The 16,900-nt window shown below is 41.7% G+C and overlaps 1 protein-coding gene across 1 annotated transcript in view; it reads right to left on the reverse strand.

The window, feature by feature from the left end:
* fam189a2 (family with sequence similarity 189 member A2) overlaps window positions 1-13,621 on the reverse strand; it is a 46,104-nt gene extending 32,483 nt beyond the window's left edge. Inside the window, 4 exon segments of the mRNA XM_020599137.1 lie at window positions 5,634-5,744; window positions 11,658-11,714; window positions 13,353-13,498; window positions 13,501-13,621. Coding sequence (XP_020454793.1) covers window positions 5,634-5,744; window positions 11,658-11,714; window positions 13,353-13,498; window positions 13,501-13,621 — 435 coding nt within the window.
* Window positions 13,622-16,900: the final 3,279 nt, after the last annotated feature.

Genomic DNA, 16,900 nt, shown 5'->3' on the forward strand with positions numbered 1-16,900 from the left:
GGACGAAGCCCGACTACTAGTAGTTCCACATTCGGACTACATAACCGATCCTTGACATGGATATGAGCGGGATTACACCAACGATCATTCACAAATAGTACAATCCCTCCTCCCTTCTTCTTACCACTGTCAATCACGTTCCTGTCCGCCCGCACTGTCACAAAACCAGGAACCGAAATGTTATCTTCTGGGATGTCCGAATGCAGCCATGTCTCCGTAAAACTCAATAAGCTGCACTCACGAAACACCCTCTGAGTCTTGACCAGTGCGGCTAACTCATCCATTTTATTAGCCAAAGATCGAACATTCCCCATTATAATCCCAGGAACAGCGGGCTTGTGTCTCCTTCTCTTAGCCTTCACTTTAACTCCGGCTCTACATCCCCGACGTCTTCTCAACAACTCCTTCGGAATTATGTACCGATCTCCCGGCGGCAGTACAGGCTTACTCAGCGCCAATAGCTGATCACGCGAGTAAGCAAGAGGCCTGCCTCGACGACCGTCGCCCTCCATTGCAGAGGAGGAAGAGAAAAGAAGCAAAGAAAACGAAAAAACAAAAACAAAACAAAAAACAGGCGAGACCGAGGTCATACCTTACTAAACGCCAAAAACAACAACAACACACAAACACCGAAAACAACAAACACACGGGAGCTACTGAAACAGGCGTCCTCACAACGGCGCCATCTTGACCACACCCAATGTCAAGACCAATGTCAAACTTGACAATTGTCAAATTATAAGTTGTGCACAGTGGACACAGGAACAGCCAGATCTCTGGAGATGGTCTTGTAGCCTTGAGATTTTTCATGCTTTTCCACTATTGTGGATCCCCATCCAACCAAGTCGAATGCCTTTTCTGCGTCAAGGCTGAGAAGTGTGGCGCTGATCATTTCTCTATTCATATGGTCAATTACATGTTAAGATCACCTGTGTTTGCCTCTCCTTGACAAACCCTGTTTGATCCAGGTCAATTAGTTCAGAAATAGTCTCTCCAATCCTTTTGGCAATTACTGAAGAAAATAGTTGATAGTCTGTGTTAAAACCGATATGGGTCTATGAGCCGCACTCCTCCTTGTCTTTGTCTCCTATAGGGATTTTTGATATAATTTCCTCATTCCATGAATGAGCTGTTTGTCCCTCCTTAAGGGTGTTGTTAAAGAACTATTCTGCACTGAAACCATCTGACCCAGGTGTTTGGTTTGCCTTCAGTCAGGAGATGGCTTTATCTAATTCTTTGGCAGTTATCTCGATTGTCAACCTTCCATTTTGATTTTCTTCTACTAAGGGACAATCCAGAGACTGCGGGAATTTATCATTTAGTAAGGAGACAAGTTTGATCAGTTGGGCATATAGGTCCTTATAGTAAATCTCAAAAGATTGTTGAATATTTTCCAGTTTATGACACATCTTACCATTTCTTGCATTTCTTATTTTATAAATGGTCTTCTTAGCCTGTTGTTGGCATATTCTCTAAAATAACATCTTCGTAGCTTTGGGACTAGTTTCATAATACTGTTGTCTAAGAAACCTATTTTTTCATCATTTTGTCTTTCACAGATGGTATTTATTTCTTTCTGGACACTTTTTAATTTAGCTAACATCTAGGGATCTTTATGATTTGAGTGTTGAGTTTCTAGACTTTTCATTTTTGACTGTAATTTCAGTACAAGTCTGTTCTTCTTTTTTCCTATGAGCAGCACAGGCTATAAGTTTACTTCTTATTACTGCCTTTTAGGCATCCCCACAGTAAGTTGTCATTGTTTTCCAGATATTCTTTAAGTTCTGTCTTTATGTATTCTTTGAAGCCTCCATCATTAAGCATGCTGATATTAAGTCTCAATGCTGTATCTTTCTTTTTATTTTCCAAGTGCAGTGTAAGATGCACTCCTGAATGATCAGAAACATTTCTAACACCTATTTTGCTTTCATTATTCCTAACCTGGAATATTCTGCATGTCAAGGAGAGTAATAGGTGAAAGTCCTTCCACATATCTACCATACCAGATTCCTTTAACAGCTCTCTTATGATCTGTGAATTTATATTTTTCCTCTTGCATGAATTGGTACAGTCAAGAGTGGGTTGTATCAAGGTATTCCAGGCTGGAGCAAATCACAAATGACACTGGACGAGAGGCAGGGTCCACCCTGGACAGGTCACCAGTCTATCACAGGTCTGACACTCAGAAACGGACAACCACACACACCCACATTCACTCCTGCAGGCAAATTAGTGTCACCAGTCAACCTAAGATGCACATCTTCAGACTGTGGGAGGAAGCCAGAGTACCCGGAGAAAACCCATGCAGGAAGAGGGAGAACATGCAAACTTTGCACAGAAAGTTACCAGGTCAGCTGGGGTTCAATCCCAGAACCTTATAGCTGTGAGGCTACAGCAGTATTTATGGCATCTTTCTTTTCTCCACTACAATCTTCCTTGTGGCTGATCAACATTTATTCAAAGGCACAGAATTTTCCCCACAATATTCCATTCCCTGTTAGTCCAGCAGAATATATGATTTCATGCTAAAAATAAATAAATGAATGTAATGAAATGAAAATTAGCTCCAGTCAAATATGTTAGTGTGAAAAGAAGCAGATGGAAATAAGATTCCATGATAGTTTCAGACATTTGGTGGATTATTTCAGAATTTTGTGATTCTTGTTTATTTTAATTGATTTAATTTTAAACACACAGAGAGTGGTGATTTCCTGTTGCTGCTGACTTTATGTGGGATGTGACTGACAACAATGTTTTTACAACTGATCAGGATCTTTTTAGGACATGATGAAATACTGACATACACACCCACACATCCTTGTTTTTGTAACTTACGGGTCATGACATAGACATTAATTTCCTGGAGACTTACCCTATGTAGTGGATCTTACTACACTTTATGAACCTGGACATTAATATTTTAATATTTCAATACCTCATTAGATTAGGGCAACAGATAGTTTTGAGTGACATCACACTGTCAATTAAGTGGTTAACAAGAGTAATTAATTCAGTCTCATCTGAAAGCAGTGAACTCTACCAGTTCATTGACCAATTTACTGAAAATAGAAGAGACCCCAAAGATGACATAATGAAGCCAGTTACAAGCTAATTTTTTTTTATTTACAATATGTACACAGGACAAATGATTGGGGTGAGAGACGCAATTCAAATGGTACAGTTAGAACAAGATGTGTTCAGTAGATGGCTGGAGGAACCACTGGTCTCTGGTTAGCAATGGTGGAGAATGAGTTACAATGGTCTAACATTGAGCTAAATCTAAATTCTGGGGTTTAGTCCCGAATCCGTAGAGAAAAATTAACTCAATTTCGATAGGTTAGAGACTTTAGTTTGGTAATAACTATGGTTTTCATGAGCTCAGTCTATCGGGTGTACTTAGCTGTTGGCAGGGCTCACATGGCCAGGAGAAGAGAAGCACTGAATTTGGACCCTCTTTAGGCCAGAGTTGAGATGGGTCAGAAGTTCCAAGATGGTCCTAAACTGGAGACTTGTGATAATCTGTCATCACTGGATTGGGCTGGCTCACTCTCAGGGGGAGCTGCTTCTCAATTGGCCGGTGATTTCTCTAGGATGCTAGCTTCACCAGGATCCTTCTGTGTTTCTGGCGTTTACAATGTCTCGAAGGAAAACCGTGTTTAAATTAAACTGATCATCACAGGATTGTTCTGATGGTGTCTCAAGGAGGGGTTACATAGTCATTCATTCATTTCCCTTTAGGCAATATTATCAGGAAACAACATAAATTTCCATTGACCAGGCTATGTCTTTTAAATCACACGTAAACCAAGTCTCTAGAACTGCCTTCTTTCATCTGTGCACAATATAGCTAAAATCAGGAGCATCCTGTCTCAAAGGGATGCTGAAAAACTGGTCCATGCATTTGTTACTTCCAGGCTGGACTACTGTAACTCTTTACTATCAGGATGTCCCAATAGTTCCATAAAAGCCTCCAGTTAATCCAAAATGCTGCACCCAGAGTACTGACAGGAACTAGCAAGAGAGATCATAGCTCTCCCATATTAGCTTCTCTCCACTGGCTCCCTGTAAAATTCAGAATAGAATTTAAAATCCTTCTCCTAACATACAAAGCCCTTAATGACAAGGCTCCATCATATCTTAAAGACCTCATAGTGCCTTAACGTCCCAAGGGAGAACTTCGCTCTCAGGGTGCAGGTCTACTTGTGGTTCCTAGAGTCTACAGAAGTAGAATGGGAGGCCTTACTTTATAAAGTTTATTGAGATGACTTTTGTTGTGATTTGGTGCTATACAAAACTGAATTGAACTGAATTGAAATTCAGCTTGACTAAAGACTTCGTCTGATTGGTTCAGAAGTCCAGAGGTTGGAGTCCTCCGACTGACTGGGACTCTGTGTCTATGGAATGGTTTCTGGTTGGCTCTGTAGGAGCGTACTATAATTGATTGAGAGATTAATCTTTTAAGCTCATTTTATGAATTAGTATGTCTTAGTATGTGAGTCATACTTTTTTCCACCATGGCTGGTATGAAGCATAAATCACACATATGAGCAAAGTATGTGAACATCAATCTTAAACACAGAAGTGACAGTCTAGGCATCCACACAAAGTAAGAAAGTAAATTCATATGGTTGGAAGGAAAGTTCATTTTGGATTAAAGACAAAAGCAAGCACACAATCATTAAAATAAAGAAATTAAAAATACAATTTCTTAAGTAATCTTTTGAGGAGGTTAGACTGTCAAGATTAACATAAAGTCTCTGGTAGTGGTTAATTTATCAAGCATCTTAAAAAACAGGCAGAATCACCAGTCTTCACCAGACTTCTGTATCACTTGTAACTTCAGGTTTGGGATCATTTATCAGTTTAACTAAACATTTCTAATTTCCGTGTAGATATTTTACACCACCTTGGGTTAACACAATTTCACATTTTTAAATCTAAGAGCATTTTCTTATCCAAAAGAGACTGTGAGTATTTAGCAAATTTCTATGGTGGTCTATCCAGATTCCAGTGCAGAAATAAAGTAAAGTTAGTTTATTACTTAGGATAATAGAACAATAGGATAATCACCTTTATTGGTTCAGTGTCTTGCCCAAAGACACTTCGATATGTGGACTGGAGGCACCGAGATTCGAAACTTCAACCTTCTGGTTGGGAGATGACTGCTCCACCCACCGCACTGTCACCTCCCCCACTTATGAATATTTCTCAGGATAAAACATCTCTTCAAAATGTCTGTTTTGGACTTGTAGGCACTACACCTAACCTTAACCAAACCCAATCTCAAGTCTAACCTTAAACCACTTCTTTTTCATAAAATTCAGTGATTTAACATTTGCTCCCCTCAAGACAGGCAAATCCACACAAAGATAGTGTACTCCCGATTTTTGGTACCCCGCTTTTCTCTTTTCTACCTAAAGCAATTAAATGATAAAGAACAATTTGATTTACCATCTTCCCCAGTAAACTGGTTCAACTTGGAATACATACAAATTAATAAGCATGATGTCCTTTCCTGTTCACTTCCCACAGGAGGAACAGAGGGAAGCAGGGAGACTGAAGGATACTGAAAACAGATAATCTACAAATGATGAGGCCAAACTCAGACAGACACAAACAGGTAGCAGCCTCACCAGTTTGCAGCTGGTCATACTGGAAACCAGCTGGGCTCCCTGGCAGCACAGGATGAATCCAGCCAGATTAAGGAGCACACACACCACAGACAGCAGGACAAACACATTGACCTGGAGATGGAGGGATGGGGGAGGGGTGGATGAAAGAAGGAAGGGAAGATGAATTATTGTGGTGTGAGCACATGTCTAACTCTGTTGAATTACTTGGTTAAAAAAAAATGTAAATGTGATATAATCAAATGGAGAGTGACACAACAGTTACATAGTAATGTTGCGTGGGCCATATGCAAACACAAACACAAATGAGGTGACACTGGATTAGACTTTGGGTTCCCAAACTTTTTCAGCCCAAAACCCCCAAAAAGATCTTTCTCTGGAACCCAAACTTACAAAAATACACAACATCTACTGTACATTTATAAGCTACCAATAAGGAATGCAACAAACCAAGAATTTAAAATGTATATGAAATGTGTTTCTTTCATTATAAAAGTACATCACACCAGCAGTGAAATTGCTGAGCGTAAGGCTACGTTTCTCACCACCTCATAATGAACTTGAATGAACCCAACATCTTTTGAACTTTCTGACAACAGCATCTATATATTGTTGCAGTATATTCATTCAATTCAGAATGAACAGACTCTCCTTAAAATAACTACTATGCAACATACTTGGCATTCATTTTATTTCATGTAATGCAACAATAACTAACTATAGCCCAGCAGTACTATAATTTACTTCAGTGACATAACATTCAGTAGAGCACCTGTTATGAAATGTGTGCTGATTCCTACTCCCTTTTACTCCATCCTCTCCCTTTCTTTGTCAATATGTTTACATGATACAGACAGCATTTTTACTTTTGGGCTGCCTAACAATTCATCCATCCATCCATTATCTATACCGCTCATTCTTGAATAAGGTCATGGGTCGGCCAATGTCAGCTGGGATTGGCTCCAACTGACAATGGTCAAGAGGGCTGACACTTAGACAACCACTCACACTCACACCCTGTCCTAGGGGAAATTTAGTCAACCTAAGATGCATATCTTTGGGCTATGGGAGGAAGCTGGAGTACCCAGAGAGAACCCACGCAGGCACAGGGGAGAACATGTAAACTCTGACACAGCAAGGTCCCTGTCAGGCCACAGCGCTAACTACCGCACTGCTGTGCTGCTGTGTAAGCTCTAGAAGGCTTTATTAGCAGAAATGAACTATAGTATGCAAAATTTTCATTAATATGTAATCACCAGAAAATAAGAATTGTTGCATTTTATTTAGCTTTGAATGAGCCTTTTATACTGTAGCTATCACGGAGACAGCCATGTTTTTTACAGTCGTCCAGAACAGGCAACCCACACACTGGCTCTAGAATGTGAATTGAAATAGCAGCTTGGATTTGGAGATGCTTGGATGACAAAGAAGAAGTATCGTTAGAAAGAAGAAGGAGCATTATCATGATTTTAAAGAGCCTGCGGCATGCTTTTCCTTTTTTTTTTGATTTATCTACAATGATACAACAAAGCCGTCCCTGGTAGGCTAGTGGTTAAGGCACAGTGCTCTTGCCGCTGTGCCCCGGGTTCGAATCAGGATTGCGTCAGGAAGGGCATCCGGCGTAAAACACGTGCCAAATGTCAGCATGCAAGTCGTCAGTGTGACGATTCGCTGTGGCGACCCCTATACGGGAAAAAGGCTGAACATGGCCAGGAGAAGACAACTTCTATCTACAATGATACAACAGTGAATTACCATCTTAGACATGACCTAAAGCTCAAAAAATGAGGTGTATGTATGCCCTAGTATTTCTATACAGAAGCAACTCTGATTATACACGTCTCACAAACTCTTGCTCACGAGTCTCTTTTTCCTAACAAAATTATGTATTATGTGATAGTTTAAGGATCTCCTTGAATGGGCATAATCTCCAGGCTGTTGCGCCCCCACCATATTGGCAAAATGTTATATGATTAATTCATCATCAATCGTTGAATTTGATTCATATGAATCATTTCATATGAAATCCTATTTACTATTGTCTATTTAGAGACTGTTTTCATCATGACTCCAGTGATGCTACAAGTTATATAGCCAATTTTTAATGCCTAGTTACTTTTCACCCACTCTGTATTTTACCTCCCACTGCCTGTACTGTGACCAGAGAATGTGGAGAAACATACAGGGCCTGAGGTTATTGCATGTCTGGGAATATACAGGGACTAGCCGTGTTACCTGACCGGGTCTAACCTACAAGCAGCCGGCCTGTGTAACCCCCGGCGATGGTGAATGATCAGCTCAACGCTGGATTCCCCCAGAGCACAGTACCAGCTTGTTTTGACTGCTTGAGGCCAGTGTGTCTGCTGCATGTGATGTGTTAACGAGTAGATTAAAGATCCATGATGTTATTGTTGGTGCTATGCTACCTGTTGGAATTAATTTCACTACTTTGTGACTGTATGTGGGGGAAGACACAGTGACCACTGGTTGGATTTACCAACCTTGCAGCTACTTGAAAGGGAGTGATGTTTCGACCATTTAGTGGGACTTAACAGTAGGTTAAAAAAAAAAAAAAAGTCTGTTAATGCCTTGTTTCCGGAACATTAGAGAGAATTGTTGTAAGGTTGGAGAAGTTACTATGTCATGTCTGCATTATGCCAGTTAAAATATGGGGTTTCTCAATTACCCGCTTTGTTTAGAGTGTTACGCATCTCTTTTCATCGGTACATATACCGTTGTTTACCTATCTATGGAGGAGAAATTCAAATTAATTAATACGTTGCAGTTCGTTGTGCTGTCCACTTTTGACACAACAGCAGCTGATTTGTCTCACCAGTGCCTCATTATGCAGCCTATACAAGTTGTGTCCCTCTGCTCCTCAGTGCTAGATATTCACCTGACTTTTTGCAGTTCTATCCAGCTATTCCAGTGATCTGTTTTCCAGGACCTACCTGGAACCTGTTGCCTGTTTTCTGGACCTGTTCTCTGCCTGCTTGCAACTGATTACCTGCCTGACTCTTTGTTTGTTTGAAAAGCTGTCTCAACCTTTGTGTCATGTGGACCACACTGAGCATGGAGAATAGAAAGAAGAGCAAAGAACTGGCTGAGGATTTGAGAACCACAATAGTGGAAAAGCCTGGACAGTCTCAAGGCTCCAAGTCCATCTCCAGAGATCTGGCTGTTCCTGTGTCCACTGTGCCAACATTGGCAAGACGTTTGCAGCCCATGGCACCATAGCCAACCTCCCTGGACGAAAGAGAAAAATAGACAATGGTGAATAAAGAACCCTGATCTACTTCCAAACAGATTCAAGCTGACCTGTAGGACCAGGATGCAGTGTCAGCTCACTATCAGTCGCCATCTGAATAATATGGAATAATAAGGTAGGAAGCCTAGGGGGACCCCACTGCTGACAAAGAAACATAACAGTCAGATTGGAGTTTGCCTAAACTTACCTGAGGAAGCCACAGTCCTTCTGGGAGAATGTCCTGTGGACAGATGAGACTAAAATAAAGCTTTTTGATCGAGCACATCGTTCTACTGTTTTCAGCAAATGAAATGAGGCCTTCAAAGAAAAGAATGCGGTCCCTAAGGTCAAGCACGGTGGAAGTTCACTGATGTTTTGGGGTTGCTTTGCTGCTTCAGACAGTGGATGTCTTGACTGTGTGTATGGTATTATGAAATCTGAAGACTACCAACAAATTCTGGGGTGCAATGTAGGGCCGGTGTCAGAAAGTTGGGTTAGAGGTCCTGGGTCTTACACAGCAGGACAATGACCCAAAGCAGACTTCAAATAAAGCACCAGAAATGGTTTCAGACAATGCGCTGGAAAGTTCTGAGGTGGCCAGCAATGACTCCAGATCTAAATCCCATGGTGGACCTGTGGAGAGATCTCAGAACAGCAGCTGGGATAAACAAATCTGAGAGACTTGGAGCAGTTGCCAAAAGAAGAGTGGTCCAAAATACCAGCAGAGAAGTGGAAGAAACTCACTGATGGTGACATAACTACTGACCTTCTTTGAGCAAGACAGAACAAATTCCTGTTCCAACATCCTGCTCTACTGCTGAGTCTGTGGAGCTTCATAGCTGAACCAGTCTCTCACACCTCCAGGTGTGTCTTAGGGATCATACACAACCATCGGCCAACAACATGGGCCTGATAGCAGTAAGGTCTCTCATTGCACCCTGACTTCAAAGAACATAGGCTATACATCCAAAAACGTATGCAGGTGCTGGATCAACAGCAACTTGAAAGCAAAAAAAAGTGGGGAAACGTCTGCACACTGTATTAAGCTCCCAGCAACTTAATTCAACAGTAGCATTTGAATTTATACAAGATCTTCATGTGGGCATGTGTGTTTAAATAGTATAGCCAAGGAACAATATGAAGAACTAAAAACATACACAACTACACTTAAAAAAAACCCAAGGAACAAACCAAAAATCCAAGATGGGATGCAAGTCCAAAGCCCATAGATGAGGTAAGGGAAAAGAGTCCAGGATTTTCTAAGCAGCAAACAAAACAAGAGTCATTTACAGAGCCACAGGAACAAGCAGAGTGTGGTGAACAGATGAACCAGCATCTAACGGAGGGAAGTGAGGAGAATATAAAGGCTTGAGACTAGGCAACAACAACCAGCAGGTGAAGGAAATAAGTGGTCATCAAAGAGCGGTGTAAAGCTGAGGCAGGTAAGATGATAAAAAGCAGGAAACCCTTTCAAAATAAAAGTACCAAACAGGAAGCAAATCCAAAACCCTAACAGAGGAACAATCAAGACAATTTTTTTTTAAATCACAAGAGTATCAAATATATGTATAAAGTTTAATACATTATGCTGACTTTTTTGCTGGTTTTTGCATCGTGGCTTCAACAGAAATGCTAGAGGACACACAGCTTAGACCTGATTGTATTTCTTCTGCAATAAAATGTACCCATTCTTCCATGACTTTTCCTCAAAGAAGAAATCCAGACCACACACATCTTTTAGACACCCAGTCCCAGATTTCAGGTGTCTAACAACTTCTGTAACTTTCTGAAACGGGCAATCAGACAATCCCATCATTGTCGTGTAATTGCCCAGATGTGTGGATGTGAGAAAGTACATTTCAAACTTCTCTAATTCTTCATTCAACTAAATGCCACTTATCATGTGATCAACTGAGTGCAACACTATGAATGTCCTCAAGGAGACACTGTCTGAAAGTGCACTCCATTTTAGTGTGATACATTCAAGTGTTGCTGTTTGGAACAGCTACTGTATAAACACTTAAGATGTGGTAGTTGGCATGCTGTATAAACTAATTAGTTTTTTTCTGGTGGAGTCTGCCATTCTCACACTGGATTCAAATTACAGTACCCTCATACAAATGAGGTATTCACAGGAAACGAAACAGCTTGTAATCCAGTGTTACTCTTACTCGGGAAACATTTGTCACTGACCATGATCATTCATCAAAATGTCTGTAAGAAGACATTTTGCAAGAAAGGATTTTAGTCAGAAATTATGTACACGGTGTGTTTTCTGCACTTGAGTCGAGTAAAGAAACACTGCAGGTAGATCTAGTGAGCTACAGGTGACACGCCTCTGACTGCACAGCAATCTGATTACTGTGGAAAACTACTGGCTGTGTTTACATCATATCATCAGATGGAGGTTGTAACTATTATTAACTGACTTCGTTATAACAACTTGAGTTTGTTTGGCTACACGGTAACAGATACAGCAGCTGCTCTTCTGCTGTATTTCTGACAAAGTAGCTGCTCAACCACTGTTTGCCATTCTGCATATTTTCTGTTTAAGTGGCCATGTCAGGAAGAGATTTCACTGCTGATTCCCCTTCTATATGAAGGAGTACTGGTCATCAGAATGGAAACCTGGAACCCTCCAGACTGCTGGCTCTCTATAGAACTGGCTGGACACCCATGACTAGGTAAAATCCAGTTTTGTTCCTTATGTTTTTGGCTTTATCAGCAACACAACATTATAATCACCGCTATATAAAAGAAACTAAAACCATGTCCCTTACCAGTAGAAGCATGGGCCGTCTCCATGTGGTGAGGCCTACAATGCCTGATAGAATCACCTGGAAACATATGGAGAAGAATAATGTTTAGGTGCTGCTCATGTGGAACTATACAAAACAGATACACACACACACACACACACACAAAGTATCTATCACAATGTAATAGAAAGCTCCAAGTAACATTTCACAAAAACAGCATCAGTAACACAAACACTGAAATTTAATAATTTATTGCTTTTTATTATTGTGAAGAACCACAGCTCACATTTTATGTGGAATAACAAGTCTGCTTTTTAGTTTTTCAAACCGTGATGGAATTGAACCAGTACTCACATTCAGCTTTTTAACTCCTCCACTGTTACTTATTGCTGCACACTAACAGTTTCTAACTAGAAAATGCAATTCCTGAAGAAACTATAGTGGGAGACAGCTTGAGCTAAACAGCATTGCTGCCTGGTGGAAAAGCTTAAGCCTAACTGAACTGTGGCTAAAGGTGGAAATAACTGTTAAAAATTGTTAATAAATAGCTTGGCTGGCATAGTTTGCATGAAGGAGCATGTCAAAGAAATCTGAATATTTAGAAAAGTGGGGGAAAGTTCAAGGACGCAACTTTTTAAGGAAGCAATAAAAGGAAGATGTTGGTAAAGAGCTAAATAAATGAAACTCCATCAATACAGATGATACATTGGAATACATTTATGTGTGGAATCTAAAAGATTTTATTTTTGAAGATCCAGTCTATTCCAGAGCCAGAGCAGGGCGTTTTTCCTCCCCACTGTCATCAAGTGCTTGCACAAGGGGGATTTGTTGGGTTTTTCCTCTATAATAATAACAGTAAGGTCTAGGCCTTACTTTGTAAAGCGTCCTGAGATGACTTTTGTTGTGATTTGGTGCTATACAAATAAAACTACATTGAACAGTACTGAATTTCCACAGAAGGTAAAAAAAATTATAGTGAAAACCTAGAGTGATGTAAATATGAAATGTGAAGTGTGAAGGGTCCCAGTTGCAAAAGGTGTCTGTGACTTTCAGCCAGTTAACACAAAGTGTTCAAAGTGAGCTTTGCTTGCCGTCTTTACTTCTGTGTCCAGGATGCGTTTAGACTATAGCTTTGCAGGGAGACTGGATACAAAATCAAAATGCTAGCCATAAATTAATGATATAGGCTATGTCTCAGATGTCAAAACAAGCTGTCTTCATACAAGTCCACCTGCAAGTCTTAAAGTTTCTAAATTGTGACCTCTGAAACGAAGCAGCATTTCAACCTTTAATCCTAATTAAAGGTTGAAATGCTGCAGCTCTGCAGGCTACAGAGTTATCTAGAAACGGTATCAAAACTGAAAAGAGTCTTGTTTTGTGGGATTGTTCTTCTAGAACAGGGACCTGCTCACATTAAGGGTGTGCACGTCCAACTAGCACACCTGCTCTGTCCGTGTAAGGACAGGTATGACGGACAGATACCGTATCAATGGAAAACAGTCCTTACACAGGTGTTATGGCTCCAACTCGGAAGCTTTGTGATGTAACGTTACAGCATTTTTGTCTGTTATATCCGTTTGAAGACTAAATCCCGATGTAACGCCTTTGTGGGCCCATCTACAATGTGAACTGAGCAAGGGTAAAGTTATTTCATGTCATTAAATATGATAGGAACCTCTGAAATGTCATGACACACGAAGCCTGGGGCTAACTTACCGAGGAACCTGCCCAGAAAGGACAGGAGTTTCGGATGAGGGCTGAGTTGCTGAGGGACAGAGCTCCAAAGGACAGCGCCACCATGGAGCCGCCGAGCAGCAGCTGCAACAAACCCAGCGACAGCAGCGGCCGCCCGGGCAGCAGCAGCCGCGAGACACCGCAGAAGAAGCGGGCAAGCCACGGGGTCTGTTTCTGTAAGATGGCTCTGGGAGCTGGGAAGACCCGGTAACCGGACAACAAGACCCCGGCAGCACAACTGGGAGCGACATCTGAGGATCGACAGGCAGCACGAAAACAGAATGTCTGGAGATCGATTTGAACGAGAGAAGTGTTATTTTCACGGATGAACGGGTGGATCCCCGCTGAGTTCACTGGAAGTGTTCGGTAGCAGTGCCATGGTGGTGTCCAGTTTAAGATAACATTCTGGCTCAGCCCTAGGTTAGGTCTCAGATTGGCTTTCACATATTGTGCCAGCAGGCTGACTAAAGCCAGGACGGGGGAGGAGCAGAACAGGCCGTGTAACATGTACACAGGGTGGGCTGCCTTGTTACCGTGGAATGTGCACTTAGCTTTTAAACACACTATTAAATTGAGTTGCTGTCACTTTCCCTTCTGTGTTATCCATGGTACTGGGTATTTAGGCCTGTGTCCCTCGTATATGCCCCAACTTAATATTGAGAGTCTTTTTGAAAATAATAATAGAGCTATTGTTGAACATTTCTTTAACATTACATTTATATGGTGAGTTTATGTGACTAAGCTCAACATTTCAAACCCTTGTGCCCTGTTCGGGTGCAGTACACCCGTTTTCACTTTTTATCTAAAGAAAAAACATACAAGAAATTATTTTTTCAGGCTCAAACTCAATGTCCTTGGCTCATTTTGTGTGATGAACATATATCTGAGCACATTTTCAGTGACCGCACACTGCAGTGACCCAAGCATGTTCTTATTGTGACAACAGTCAGTCCATCCTGAATAGTTCAGCAATTTACATCTGTTGATTAGTTTTGCATAAAAGTATTTCCAACATTTACATCTTTATGCTCTCCTTGAAAATTGTAAATTCCTCCAAGTTTGTGTACACAGCTGACACGTCCCTGGTGTCCTATGTGCCAAAGAAAGGCAAGAATTTTCTTTTGATGAGTACACTGCACAGGGATGGGACAATCTGTGGCCACAAACCACAGATTATCATGGACTACAATGCCACAAAAGGAGGCATCAGCAGTTGTGAAAAATCTTGCATCATGTGTAAATTTTTTTTTTCCAATCGTCTAACCAATAAATACAATAACATAGTTTTAACCCTTATGTAATGTAATCTAACAAAGGTAAAGGTCAAATGTAAACATCATTATTAGAGTTGATTAATACATTGTTTTAGATTAGAATTCTTTGATTATGTTGAGTTACAAAGCCAAAAGATTATGCCGATGCAGGACACCTGTGAACACAGGTGGTGTAAACTGAACATAAACAGAGCACAAAGGTTAAACATATTTTAACCTCTAAAACCTCTAAAGACATGATGGCAGTTTCACTGCAATTTGATGAACATAGAAAGTATGTAAACATTTCAATCAATCATAAGCTTTATTGTCAAGTACGTTAAAATAAAAGGAATTGGACTCCAGCTCAATGGCCCCTGATGTGCACAAAATAAAACAGAAAAAAGAAACAGAATAACAAGTAAAAAAACAAAAAAACAAGACAACTGTCTATTTCTAATTACGTACATACATATACAAGTTCATCCAGGTCATCAGTGACTACAAGCCCAGCAACTCCACCCCAACAACCACAGATGTCTCCTTCCTCAACAAGCTAAATGACTTCTATGCTCACTTCGACCATGACAACAAGGAGACAACTAGTGCCGAAACATTCCACCCTGACATGCCTGAATGACTACCACCCTGTAGCACTCACAACCATTGTCATCAAGTGCTTCGAGCACCTGGTCCTGGTACAACTGATGACCTGTCTCCCAGCTACACTGGACCCCCAACAATTTGCCTGCTGCAGAAATAGGAGCACAGAGGATGTAGTCTCCATAGCACTGCACTCTGTACTCAGACACCTGGACAACAACAACACTTATGAAGAATGGTGTTCATGGACTTTAGCTCAGCATTTAACATAGTCATCCCCTCCAAGTTAACCACCAAACCTGGAGACCTGGGCATCAGCACCTCCCTCTGCAACTGGATTCTGGACTTTCTGACCAACAGCATGTTAGGCCAGACAACACCTGCTTCTCCACCATTCAGTATCCTCAACACCGGCATACCACAGGGCTGTGTGCTGAGCCCATTCCTCTTCTCCCTTTTAACCCATAATTGCAGGCCTGTACATGGCTGTTACACCATCATCAAGTTTGCAGACGACACCATGGAGATTGGCCTCATCAGCAACAACGATGAGTCAGCCTACAGGGAGGAGGTACAGCACCTGGCTGTGTGGTGCGCTGACAATAACCTCCTTAAGACCGACAAGACCAAGGAGCTCATTGTGGACTACAGGAGGGAGAAAGGAGGCACACACGACCCCATCCATATTAACGGGATGGTTGTTGAACGTGTCTCCAGCTTCAAATTCCTGGGGACCCACATCTCAAAGGATCTGTCCTGGACCACCAACACCTGCAGCCTGGTTAAGAAGGCTCACCAGCACCTCTTCTTCCTGAGGACACCACTTGTCTTCAGCCATCCTGGTGAACTTCTACCACTGTGCCATCAAGAGCATCCTGACCAGCTGTATCACAGTCTGGTGTGGAAACTGCTCTGTCTCCGACCTCAAGGCGCTGCAGCGGGTGGTGAAAACTGCCCAACGCATCACAGGGACTCCACTTCCAGCCATCGAGGGTGTCCACAGGGAACGCTGTCTCCGACGTGCTCGCGGCATTCTCAAATAGTCCTCTCACTCTGCTCACAAACTGTTTGTCCTCCTACCCTCTGGGAGGCGCTTCAGGAGCCTCCGGACCAAAATCAGTAGACTCAGGAACAGCTTCTTCCCCACAGCTGTCTCCTTACTGAACTCTGTCCCCTGTTGACCCCCCCCACTGCCTTCTTCTATACCACTACACACACCTCATCCCTTCTCATCTCTCCTCCTGGGACTAATGCACTTCTGTTACCTGTAACACTGAAGTGATCTGTTAATTTGCACATACTCTACTCACAGAATACTGCTCTGTTATTCATTTGCACACTGTTCATATGCAGATACTTTATATTTATCTTTATCTTTGCACTATTTACATCCATTGAACTGTTCACTCATGTAACTTATCTTCTTATTGTGCACTGTTTCATTCCCTCTCATCCCATTGCACTAGTGTTCTATAAGCATAATGTATCTTATCCATCCATCCATCCATCCATTTTCCTCCACTTATCCGGGACCGGGTCGCGGGGGCAGCAGTCTAAGCAAAGATGCCCAGACTTCCCTCTCTCCAGACACTTCCTCCAGCTCCTCCGGGGGAAGGCCGAGGTGTTCCCAGGCCAGCCAAGAGACATAGTCCCTCCAGCGTGTCCTGGGTCTTC

Source organism: Monopterus albus, unplaced genomic scaffold (assembly GCF_001952655.1).
Source record: "Monopterus albus unplaced genomic scaffold, M_albus_1.0 scaffold40.1, whole genome shotgun sequence".
Lineage (NCBI taxonomy): Eukaryota > Metazoa > Chordata > Actinopteri > Synbranchiformes > Synbranchidae > Monopterus > Monopterus albus.